The sequence below is a fragment of the Jatropha curcas genome, chromosome 3 (assembly GCF_041381405.1).
Source record: "Jatropha curcas cultivar XTBG-Jc1 chromosome 3, XTBG_Jcur_1.0, whole genome shotgun sequence".
In the NCBI taxonomy this organism is placed as follows: domain Eukaryota; kingdom Viridiplantae; phylum Streptophyta; class Magnoliopsida; order Malpighiales; family Euphorbiaceae; genus Jatropha; species Jatropha curcas.
In genome coordinates, this window is record NC_143153.1 from 4,877,530 (window position 1) to 4,889,793 (window position 12,264).

Consider the following 12,264-nt stretch of genomic DNA (forward strand, 5'->3'; position numbering starts at 1 on the left):
TATGCGTCGTATATTGAAAGTGAAGATATTGAGAGAGACTGAGAGAGCCGCAATAGATATTTATTTTTTTTTCAAAAAAGTGTGATAGTATAAAAATGATGATAAAACCCAAAACCCTACAGCTTTGGTAAAATCTCTCTACTGACTTTTCTTCAACCTCTCGCACTCTCTTCTCTTCTAATCCTGCCCTCTACCATTTCCATCATTGCTGTAACAAATCTCTACCTACGTAAGTGCTTTACTTTCCTCTCACACGCACTCCCCACTCTCAATTTCACTAATTCCTTTGTTGGTCTCAATCTTGCTTAGTCACAGTGGACGAACCACTGATAATATCGGTTGGTTCCATTTGTTTGATTGTTCAAGTACTGACTGGTGTTTTGGCGGTAGAATTGTTAATTCATTTTTCCTTTTTTCGTTTCGGATGTGAATTTTGTTTTGTTTCTTTTTTTTTTTTTTTTTTTTTTTTTTTTTTTGTTTTGAAATGTGGAATAATTGATAATTTGTTTGTTTCAGGTTATGGAGAATACAGTTTGATTAATTTAATTACTGCAATTAAGTTAATTGAAGGAGAGAAGCAGCAAAATGGAAACGAAGAGAAAATCGCCACTTCAGCTTCAAGCGCTTGAGAAATTCTATGCTGGTACATACTCTATGTTTCTCTCTCTCTCTCTCTCTATATATATATATTTTTGTCAAATTAGTAATTATTTTTTATTTATTTTGGTGAATTCGAATTGAGTTGATTCATTTTAGGTCCATCTGGTTATGGGTTTAATTTCAACTTTAATGCAGCTGCTTAATTTTTCTAGAAGCGATTTAAGTTTCTCACCAGGGAAATTCTTTATTTCTTGTAGAATCGAAGTTTAATTTCCTTGGTTTTGGCTTATGATTAGAGGGAAAAAGTATTAGTGGAAGTATTAAGATTTTCATTTGTAATAGGAGTGTAGGAACTATTAAAACAAGATTATAAAATTATAATGGCATGTTGTTCATTTTCTATGGTGGTATTGTTGTGTCAAGCAGAGCAGAAGTATCCCACGAATAGTGCAATGGAAGAGCTTGCTGCAGTCTTAGACTTGACATTCAAACAAGTCCAGGGATGGTTTGTTGAGAAAAGGAGGAGGGACAAAAGTAAAAATATACTGATTACAACACCCTCTGTGACTACTAATAGAAAGAAGGATAAACGGCGGGACACATTAATTAAACATGCATATTCAGGTTCTGCAAGCAAGAGTTATAAGACTAAAAGGAAGAAGAATTTGTTTCTTCTCCAAGACTTGTTGACACCAGACTACATATTAAGGAAGATTTTTCGCAAAGATGGTCCTCCCCTTGGTGCGGAGTTTGATTCTCTTCCGTCCAGGGCATTTGGGAATGATGAAGGTATGAAATTCATAAAAATTGTCAGTTCTTTTTTTTGCATAATTTAAAATATGTTATGGTTTAAAAAATTAAGAGTTCTTGATTGTTTAAAATCATAACTATTTATTAAGATATTTTACTTTACCTGCTGTGATAGAGAACCAAAATTGTCTTTTGTTCACATCTGACTGGGAGAAAGAAGGGGGAAGAGAAGGGGAGAGAGAGAGAGAGAGAGAGAGAGAGAGAGAGAGAGGCGGAAAGTTGGGGGGGGGGGGGGGGGAGGGTTGGAGGCAAAAATAAACTCATAAAATATTGGTTTCTTTTGCCCTGGGTTGCTGTGTCCAATTGCTTTGTGTCTCATTTCTCATCATCTTTGGAGAACTTCAATAAACTTTGTGACTGCCTTTACTGTTTTTTTACTTCTTTCTTGTTCTTCCAATTTGCATCACTCTACATGGCCATGGTACTCATATTCTCCTTGGGCATTTAGATTCCAGAGATTCTGGTGATGTTTGCCAAGAGAACCAAAGAGCAAACAAAAGGAGAAAGGTACTGGAAGCAGAATATTGTCAAATTGTTATGGAAACCTTTCTACCTTAGGACATTGTTTCTGATGATTTCATGTATATAATCTTTGATTTAAGGTACCCAAGCAGGGCATCTTGAATTATCAAGATAACAGTAATAGTGCTCCGGTGATGAAACATGGTATTGGGAAGGGCTTGATGACAGTTTGGCGGGCCACAAATCCGAACAGTGGAGATTTTCCTCCAGGAGTTCATTTTGCTGATAGAGAAATAGTACCACAAATATCAATCTCTGTATCACGAAAACCTTTACATAAGAAAAAAAAGAGACAGCAGCTAGTATCTTTAATGGTTAGTCCATTATGTGTTCCTTTTTTTTTTTTGGTTCCTCTTGATGACTATTTGACATGTATGTTATCCTTGGGTAAATATCAACTGGTCTGATGGGTCAGAACAAACGTGCTCACTGTGTTATATTTTCAGAAACAGAGAAGGTTGGAAAATAAATCAAACCATAAGAAGAAGCCTGCTGTTAAAAGGAGAGAGGTATTGATAGTTCTATTGTTTTATTGGTGCAGTTTATGTTTGCTTTTGATGTGACATCAACTTGCCTCTTATTTGCAGGTGGAATCTAAAAGAGATGAATTCCAGAAGCAGCCTCGCAAGGAAAAATGCGAACTTGCTCTGGAAGGAGTAATATCTCCGGAACAAGTGAATCAATTTGCAATGCTAGTGGATGATGAAGAGCTGGAGTTGAGGGAGTTACAAGCTGGACCAAATCCAATTACATGTTCAGATCATTGTGCTTCCAATGGACTGCACGGTTGTTCCCTTTGCAAAGGTAAGTTTTTTCTTATATGTGTCTGTGATGCTTGAACAATTTTATCTGCATTTTATTGTACATAAAGTTTATTGAGTTCTTCAACTCTAAATTGATGGTTTTTCAGATTTGCTGCCAAAATTTCCTCCAAATTCTGTTCGTATGAAGCAACCATTTGCGAAGCAGCCTTGGGATTCCTCTCCAGAGACTGTGAAGAAACTGTTTAAGGTGCATGAAACATGATTAACTATTCACTGCATACTGCAATATGCATCATATGTAAAAGATAACTTCTTTTGCTGAGAGTTCTTTTTTTTATTTTGAAATTGCATATTCTCCCCAGAAGCCACTTTTACCATGCCTATTAATAGATGCGTTATAGCTGCTTTAAGGATCATATTTGACTAAACTCTGATTAGGTAACTTGACTTCTAATTTGTTTTCTATGCTTAATGAGTTCATCATTTAAAAAAAAAAAAAAAATTATTATTATGTTAAGATATAGCGGCTGACACCAATTTTTTTTACAATATTGTGGTCTGATTCTGACTTCAATGTTTCTTATTGTGCATAAACCCTTTGGTTTTACTGTTATGGTCACTCTCTGTGTTCTTGTTAGACAAATATGATCTAGAAAATTCAATGTTATGCCTTTTGCTGCTACATATTCTCTATATTAAGGTGGGATCCTAGAGAATGTTATTGAGTTTAAGACAGGATTCAAGAGAACGTTATTCAGTTTAATGGGATCAAAAAGAATGCTATTCAGTTTTCTGTTCCTTTTGTTCGTTCTAATTTCCCCCTTTTCTCATTCTCTTAAAGATTTTTAAATTATGTCACTGAAGTTAGGTTGGCATGCTGTTTGCAGGTTTTTCATTTTCTTTATACTTATTCCGTTGCCATTGATATTTACTCCTTCACTCTTGATGAGTTTGCTCAAGCATTCCATGATAAGGTTAATTCTCAGTACATATTTTTTAATTCTCTTATATTTTAGTTAAGTTCCTTACTGCTAATTTTTAGGTGGCAGTTTTGAATTAATCTTTGTGTATGTTTCTTTCAGGATTCTTTGTTACTTGGAAAAATCCATGTGGCCCTTCTGAAACTTCTATTATCTGATGTTGAAACTGAGATTAGTAATGGATTTCTGCCTCATTTGAGTATATCTTGCAAGTTTCTTGCACTTCTTCATTCGGTGAGCATATGACTCTGCAGCTGTAAGCCATTAACATAAATTTAGCTTACGATGGCTTTCCTTTCTGTGATTTTTAGTTGTTATAGGTTTGTGAAGTACGAAATGGGATTTTGCTACATTTAGATGCTCTATGATCTTGTCTTTATTGTTTTGTTTGAGTGCAGATGCAACTTGTTAAATTTAAGAGGTTATTGTCAATTTAAAGCAGTCATCTTTTCCAAGCCAAAAAGAACAAAGAAAAGGAGAATATTATAGATCTAATAAATTTATGTACTTTCTTACTATTTTTTAGGGTATGACTTCAAGTTACTTTATTGGACAAAAATAACAAATGCTTCTTCCTTTATTTTTCTTATTAAAAAAAGAATCCATCAATACCTTTATATGCTTCTATTTGGCAATTCGAAGTTTCATGAGATTCTGAATCTGGATGGTAGTTTTTGTGAGATACTGAGATTGTAGAAAAAGGACAACTAGAACTAGTTGCCTAAACTTTTGATGTGTTTTTAGTGAGATATGCTATCTATTTGAAGTTTCATGTATTTGACGCAGCACATGGTAGTTTTGATAGACAACTTTCTGCAACAAGTTATTTATTTATTGCTGTCTATTTGACTGCAAATTTATGTATATAGGGAAATCAGTCCAGAATTTGAAATTTCGTTTGTTTTCATACTGGTAAATCTGGCACCAGTAAATGACAGTAGAAGGCAAATTGCTATCTTTATAAATCTTGCAAAGCAGTTAATTACCAAAAAGTATAGATGAACACTCAAAATTGCTAATATGTATAATGTATTGACATGTATTAATTTTCTCTGTTTAAAATATTGTTTCTAAGTTGTAAAACCGACTTCAATGCATTTGAAAGTTGAGAGATTTTGAGGGTCCTACTGTTTCTGTGATGGAAGTTTGCACATAAACACTGGAATTCTAGAATAGACGTAACCTAACAGGTCTGGGTATTCTTTGCAAGTATGGGAATCTAACACCTTGGAAGTTCAGACTCTTTAAAAATCTCATGTATTGAAGTTAAAAGTGATGATTTCACCTTCGGGTGCTTATTTTTCGTAGCTTCTTATTTAATTCATAATGTGTGCACAATACTATGTTCGCACTTAATTAATGAGTGGAAATTGTTTTTTATTCTGAACATCCCAACAATTCCCTGTTGGCAGACCTATCGAAACCCTCCTTGTCTAATATATGATTTCATTATGAATATTGTGGTGAAATTAAGAATATTCATGTACTCTGTGGGTTGAATATACTTTTCCATTTCCTTTTGTTTTAAAGGGTAACTTTCTTCCTTTTTCTAAAATAAAATCTTGGGGGTTACAAAAGCGCAATCTCCACTTTCTTGTAATCATACTAAGAAACTGTTGCATTTTTGTATGATTATTGATATTTTCTTTGGCAGGTTGAAGATCAAACATATATTGTCGATTTTTGGAAGAAGTCTCTCAACCCTCTCACATGGACAGAGATACTGCGCCAGATCCTGGTTGCAGCTGGTTTTGGTTCAAGGCAAGGAGCATTGCATAGGGAAGCCCTTAGCAAGGTACCATTTAATTGGATTGCAATATCTTCTTCTTATTTAAATTTCAATATTATGTAGTAATTTCTTATGCTATCACTTTTATATGCAACAATTATAAGAAAAATGAAGCACAGAAAGGGACCTAACGTTTTTCTTTCAGGAAATGACCCTCATGGTGAAGTATGGCCTCCGTCCTGGAACTTTGAAGGGTGAATTGTTTAAACTCTTGTTAGAGAGAGGAAATAATGGGTTGAAGGTTTCTGAACTAGCAAATTCGTTGCAGGTAAGTTAGCGAATAGGAGAAATTCTGCTAGACTATTATTTTGTTATCTTTTTTGTTATTATTATTGGCTCTGAATGCATGCTCAGTTTCCAATCATTTGTAACAATGAATTTCTGTTTTGTTTTGAAGATTTCTGAATTAAATCTTGGTAGCACAACTGAGGAACTGGAACTTCTAATAAGTTCTACTCTCTCAAGTGATATTACTTTATTTGAAAAGATCTCACCGTCTGCGTATCGTCTGCGCATCAGTACTCTTTCAAAGGAGACCAGTGATTTTGAATCTGATACTGAGGATTCTGGGTGTGTTCATGATGACTTCAATGATAACGGAACTTGTAGCAGCGGTGATTCTGAGTGTGAATCAGATAATTCCAATTCAAGAAAATTTAAACATGCTAACTGTAAAATAATTAAAAATGACATGCTGACTGTTCACAATGAAATTGATGAGAGTCAACCAGGAGAGGTATGGTTGCTAGGACTTATGGAAGGTGAATATTCAGATTTAAGCATTGAAGAAAAGTTGAATGCTCTAGTGGCCTTGATTGATCTCCTCAGTGCTGGATCCAGTGTTAGAGTGGAGGTAATACAAAAAAAGCTTAGCACAGTTCAGATTTTTTTAGGATTTACTTATGTGTGATTATTGTTGTTATCGTGCTTTCTCTTCGGCTCAGTTTCAGGAGTGATCAGGTGACCTATTGATGAAATTTCCAGCCATTTGTACTGTCATTTTTGCAAGTGGATATTGGATCTTTTTTTTTTTTTTTAAACTATTATTGTTTGCCAAACTGTATTGTGATTTGTGAAAGTAAATTTGATTTTGAATTCCCCATTTAATGCATCAATCTTGTTCAACTAAATCACCTTGTTTGTCTTAATTTCTCGTGTCATTGTCTTCACATTTGCATCACTGATTCTGATTATCCTTCTTAACTATTGTCACTATCATCTTACAGACACTGTTGTTGAGGACAGATCAGCAGATTATCGCACACTTTATTGTTTGATTTGATTTTGAGTGATTGATATTTCATTCTGCTTTTCTCTTTTCCCTTCTCCAGGACGGAACAAAATCCATTGTTGAATCTGCTCCCAGTGTGCCTCACTATGGCTCAGGAGGAAAAATAAAGAGATCATCAAAGCAACTTAATTTGCCCAGGCCGTCCTGGGTCTACACTGGACAAATGAATGATCCAAAAGAACACACATTACCAGCATCTCGCCCTATTGATTCTTCTATGTTAATTGTAAAGTTCAATGAAAGGGAGAAATCCTGTGGCAAGTTGAAAGACTTGAAAGAGACAGAATTCTTGCATTCAATGCAATCTATCTTTTTGGGTTCTGATCGTAGGTTCAATAGATATTGGCTTTTCTTAGGCCCTTGTAATTCACAAGATCCAGGCCATAAGAGGGTTTATTTTGAATCTTCTGAAGATGGTCATTGGGAGGTGGTTGATACTGAAGAGGTATTCTTGTTTAACCTTTGTCAATTTTTTGCATGCTGCAGCTTTAGATTGCACTTTCACAAAAAACTTATATACTTTGTCAATGTCTTAGTGCTTTTTTTTTTTTATACTTACCATTTTCTTCATGCCGCACCAACTGCAGGCTTTGCGTGCCTTGTTGTCCATACTGGATGACAGGGGAGCACGGGAGGCTCACCTTATTGAATCTTTGGAGAAGCGGGAAACTTTTCTCTACCAAGAGATGTCTAGTAGCATGTCCAATGATGCTGGAAATAGTAACTTAACGCAATCGGATCAATCTGGAATTGAAATAGTTAGAGAAGTTAGTACTTCGCCAGTGTCTGATGTAGACAACAACCTAAGCATGTCTGGGGCCATTAAAGATTCTTTGCCTTCATGCAGTGCAATAATACTTGAGGCAGGGAAGAAAGAGGAAGAAGAAAACCGGAAATGGAGCCGTCTTCAAGAGTTAGATAAATGGATATGGAATTCTTTTTACTGCGATCTTAATGCCGTGAAACATAGTAAAAGATCGTATTTTGAATCGCTTACCAGGTGTGAAACTTGTAATGATTTGTACTGGAGAGATGAGAAGCATTGTCGAATCTGCCATTCGACATTTGAACTTGATTTTGATCTTGAAGAAAGATACGCTATCCACTCAGCCACATGTAGAGAGAGAGAAGACAGTGAAATGTTCCCAAAACATAAGGTTCTGTCGTCTCAGTTGCAATCTCTGAAAGCTGCAGTTCATGCAATCGAGGTGCGCTCTCAATGATTACTGTCTTTCTATTGCCCTTTTGATATATGTATGCTTGTTATTGTCCATATGCAAGCTGAGCATCTGTGGTATATACATGTGAAACATGAAGGTCGGTTTCAGTTTCTGACATTAACAAAAAAAGATTTGAGCATACTATTCTTGTTTGAAGCTTGGAGAAAAAAAATACTTCTAGATCACTTTCTCGTTTGACTTATTTCATCTTCCTAAGTCTTGTTAAGAAGATCAAAAAGTTCCCCTGCATGTGGATCCTCCTGAACCCAGCCAATACAGAAAATGGCATTTGCCTGATCAAGGCTTTTGGTGGGTGACCCTTGAAATATTTTAGGCAGGGATAGTAATTGTGTTTCATGTGTTTAACTTGTGCTTTTATGCATATAGATACTTGCCACTTGTGTATATTTGATATGGGTATCACTTCCATGTACGTGCACAAGCACATGAATGAGATCTTCTCATGTGTATGAGCATCAAAATAAGAAATGAGTATATGATATTTTAAACATAATCTTGGAAGTATTTAAAATTCTAAATTGAATTAAGTATTCAGTACATTAATATCTGAAGTTTGTCTTGTATGGTCAGAGCCACTTGAATAGCTGAAGTTTTTCTCAGAGTGAAAGCAATCCGTGTAAAATAAGATATGCCTATCAAATTTCAACTAGCTAGTGCTTGGGCGCATTAAATTACTGGATTGCTTCAAAAGTGGAGGAAAATAAATAGTCACTGAAGAATAACAAACCAATAGCAGGAATGGTTTACTTTTATGTATGCATGAGTGTCACAATATGATAAGTTGATAGCAATGTATATTTCCTTTGGTTAAAGGAGGCCAAGCTATTTCTAAAGCACAATTAACCAATCACAAATCAAGGCCCTTGATGACTTATTTAATGTAGTCTATTTTTGTTGAAGGCTCTAAGAATATTGCCTAAATGGTAACTTACTGATTGCTGAGGATGGATGGCCACGTTTTTAGTCAGGTGCTCTTATAGACTTGGTCCAGACAATATAAATTTTTGGTTAAGACTTCTGTAATTCTGCCAAAACTTGTCTCTTCTAATGGTGTTTTCCTATAAATGAGATGTTAGCTTTCGCGCTTGTAGTGAGTGGTGTATGTAAATAAAATCATGTGTATTATTTTATTTTTCCTATTTTGTTATTGTTGTCTTTTATTCACCAATCTCTTCTCTGGCATCACTTACAGTCAGCTATGCCTGAAGATGCTTTGCTGGGTGCCTGGACAAAGTCTGCTCATAGGTTGTGGGTCAAACGGCTCAGACGAACATCATCTTTGGCAGAGCTTTTGCAGGTTTAATTCCAGATTATTTAGATTTTTTCTGCTTGCATCTTGTTCAAAGTACTATGAGTCTAGGTCTATTTTTTCGTGCCCTGTACTGGGGAGGGTTGTCAATTTTGTGATGGTACATTTTATTTTATTTTTGCAGGCTGTTGCTGATTTTGTTGCTGGAATTAATGAGGACTGGTTGTGTCAACTTGATGTTCCGCAAGATTCAAATACTTCTATGGAAGAAATTATTGCATTCTTTCCAACTATGCCTCAAACATCATCTGCTCTTGCTCTCTGGTTGGTGAAATTTGATGACTTAATTTCTCCTTATTTGAAAAGGGTTCAAGGTGAAAACAACCAGGAAACTGGAAGCAAATGCACAGGTATTCCTCTATTGTCAACAGCATCTTATTCTGTTTCATATTGAAAATATGTTTAACCTTAACTAGATGGTAACATGTTTCTTTTTTTGTTTTTCACTAGGGGAGTCTAGGAACTAAATATTATTTATCTGGTTTTCTTTTTCTTTTTTTTCTTTTTTTTTTTTTTTTAAATGTTGGTCAATTATAATGTATATGTTTGGTTTGATTTAGTTATGAAATTACTTAGATTTCTATTTATTATCATTACAAAACTCTTCGTGGAGACATTGTCAGTATTTCATAATTCCATGTGTTGATTCTTTTAGCAATTCCTTAAATACTACATTTCAGGTAAAAAAAATGCTTGTAAGCAATAGGTCCAAGTAAGGCTTCGGCTCATGCTGTGGCATTTTGCGTATAGAGAGCATAAAGGGTTGCTTGCCTTCGAATCCGTGCGCTATGCCCTGTTCCAAGAATTATTGAAACGAAGTTTCACCGCTAGTTTCGCATTGAGGAGCATAATTTGATGCATTTTTTCTGGTCTGACCAGAAGGAAATGAAGGCATAGATACAAGTTTGTATAGAGCAGACCTTTTGACTATTTCCAATTTTTGGCTGTTGGCAGACAAGTGAATTAGTTTTGTACAGCATTAAAAAAGACGATCTATATTCAAAAATTAGTTTTTAGTTCAGTATATATCTTTTTTTCCCTTTCAAAAAAGCAAATAACCTCCATTCCCCTGTTTTCTTGTAGAAAAAGATACTTTTTGCTTGTTTTTATTCATGGTATGGGAGGAATCAATTTTTGTCACGGTATGCTTGACAGTCCAATGTTTGTTGAGGGATAATAAGTGTTGCTTATGTAAACCTTCACTGATTACAATGCTGAAAGCAAATATATGAGGTCAATTTTTTGGGCCTCAGCTATTCTCTTTACAGTTCTTTGCTCTGCATTGTATCTTGTTTCTGTTTTTTCTGTGTTAGGCTTTAATTGTTTATGGGAAGTAATTTATTTTTGGAAAATATTTTTTTTATGCTTTTTTTGTTGTAATATTAAAAATTAATTAAAAAGTATTAAAATTTATATTTTATAAGGATATAAAATTCTTAGAATTATAGAAATCTCATTTTTAATATGAGAAAAAGTTGCAATAAATTAAAGAAAAAATTACGGTACATAATTTGTGAAATAGAATTAATCTGTCATTGTCTTTCAGGAAATATATTAATTTGTTCTTTACTTAACAGAAAATATGCAAAAATCGAACAGAATGATCTAATAATTTAATAGAAGTAAAATATAAAAACAAGTTAATATATTTAATAAAACAGAAAAAAGCTAATCTAATTGCATTTTGTAAAACAGGACAACTGCACTATACTTTTCCTTAAATTGAGGATCGGTGACCTCCAGTGATGATCCATCAGCGATCACCAGGGACTCATAATTTGTGACCTCCAGTGATGATCCATCAGCGGTCACCAGGGACTCATAATATGTTATTTTTTATGCATTTTTTTCACGTCTAACAATAAAATGTAAAATGCGAATTTTTTATAATTACTAGAAAATCGGTTACCGTTTTATTAGGGAAATCAAGAGACTTTACAAGTAAACGACCAGCCGTAGAGCTTGATCAGTACAGTTTTGACTGTTCGTTTGCAGTGAAGACATTGGGACTAAACATTGATCCAAAAATCCATGCACATTTATTCTTGCAACCCACGAGTTTTGAAATAGAAGAAAGTTTAGGTATAAATTTATTCTAGTTTCGTTATGTCAGTATTTGGAAAATTACAGTCTGCGCAGAGATAACGAGAGGTACAAAGAAACCAAACGAGACTACCTCCTCTGTCCATGTATTTGGAAAATTACAGTCTGCAGAGATAACGAGAGGTACAAGGAAACCAAACGAGACTACCTCCTCTGTCCATGATAAATTTAACTTTTTGCGGTGGTGTACCGAAACTCAAAGACATTGAATACCCACCATAGCTGCGAGAGTACAGAGGGGTTTTGATAAGAGAAAATTTGGTTTTAGGCGATTTGAGATGATGAGCTCTAGAGAGAGAAAGTGAAGCTAAATTGTTGAGGATTTTCGATGGATCTGAGGAAGATGGATGCTTTGTTGAAGAAGAAAGGGGGATTGTTATTGTGGTTGATGATGTAAAAGGGAAAATGAAGAAGAGAAAGAATTGCAGCCATTGATGGAAGTAGATATTGGAAAACAAGTACAGTGGGTTTCTTTTGTAGTTTGTGTTGTGTAGTCTTATGGAGGAAGAAACCAAAGTAACGGTAAGGTGGAGAATATGTTCCATTTGGGAGATATAATTGACTTGTTTCTTCTTTTGGTATGGGTACAGTAAATTGCTGTAATCCCAAAACAAAATGAGTAAATTACTGTACACGTAATTAAAATAAATTTTAATTTTAAAATCAATTAGCGGGGATAGCTCAGTTGGGAGAGCGTCAGACTGAAGATCTGAAGATCTGAAGGTCGCGTGTTCGATCCACGCTCACCGCATTATTTTAATTAATTTAAAATTATTTTTTAAAATTAATTTATAACTTTTGTGATAGTTTCTTTTTTAGGTGTATTCCATTCTATTCTTCTAAATAAAGATTTTC

At 34.6% G+C, this 12,264-nt stretch overlaps 1 protein-coding gene and 1 non-coding gene across 4 annotated transcripts; both read left to right on the forward strand.

Annotated features, from left to right (window-relative positions):
* The first annotated feature begins 71 nt into the window (after nt 1-71).
* LOC105643603 (Homeodomain-like transcriptional regulator) lies at nt 72-10,571 on the forward strand. Of its 3 annotated transcripts, none has more exons than XM_037638207.2 (18): nt 72-229; nt 517-643; nt 1,027-1,389; nt 1,859-1,917; nt 2,013-2,246; nt 2,379-2,441; nt 2,520-2,736; nt 2,843-2,943; nt 3,584-3,670; nt 3,779-3,910; nt 5,331-5,471; nt 5,611-5,733; nt 5,863-6,318; nt 6,797-7,201; nt 7,344-7,964; nt 9,190-9,294; nt 9,431-9,656; nt 9,987-10,571. In XM_037638207.2, the coding sequence occupies exons 2-18, from the start codon at nt 586-588 to the stop codon at nt 10,010-10,012; spliced, it is 3,417 nt and encodes a 1,138-aa protein (XP_037494135.1). In that variant the 5' UTR covers nt 72-229; nt 517-585; the 3' UTR covers nt 10,013-10,571. The 3 variants fall into 3 exon arrangements, with proteins under 3 accessions (XP_037494135.1, XP_037494136.1, XP_037494137.1); XM_037638208.2 differs by lacking the exon at nt 72-229 and adding an exon at nt 239-386; XM_037638209.2 differs by lacking the exon at nt 72-229 and adding an exon at nt 320-338.
* Nucleotides 10,572-12,079: 1,508 nt separating this feature from the next.
* TRNAF-GAA (transfer RNA phenylalanine (anticodon GAA)) lies at nt 12,080-12,160 on the forward strand. Its single transcript is given in 2 exon segments — nt 12,080-12,116; nt 12,125-12,160. It is a non-coding gene; the product is annotated as a tRNA-Phe (tRNA).
* Nucleotides 12,161-12,264: the final 104 nt, after the last annotated feature.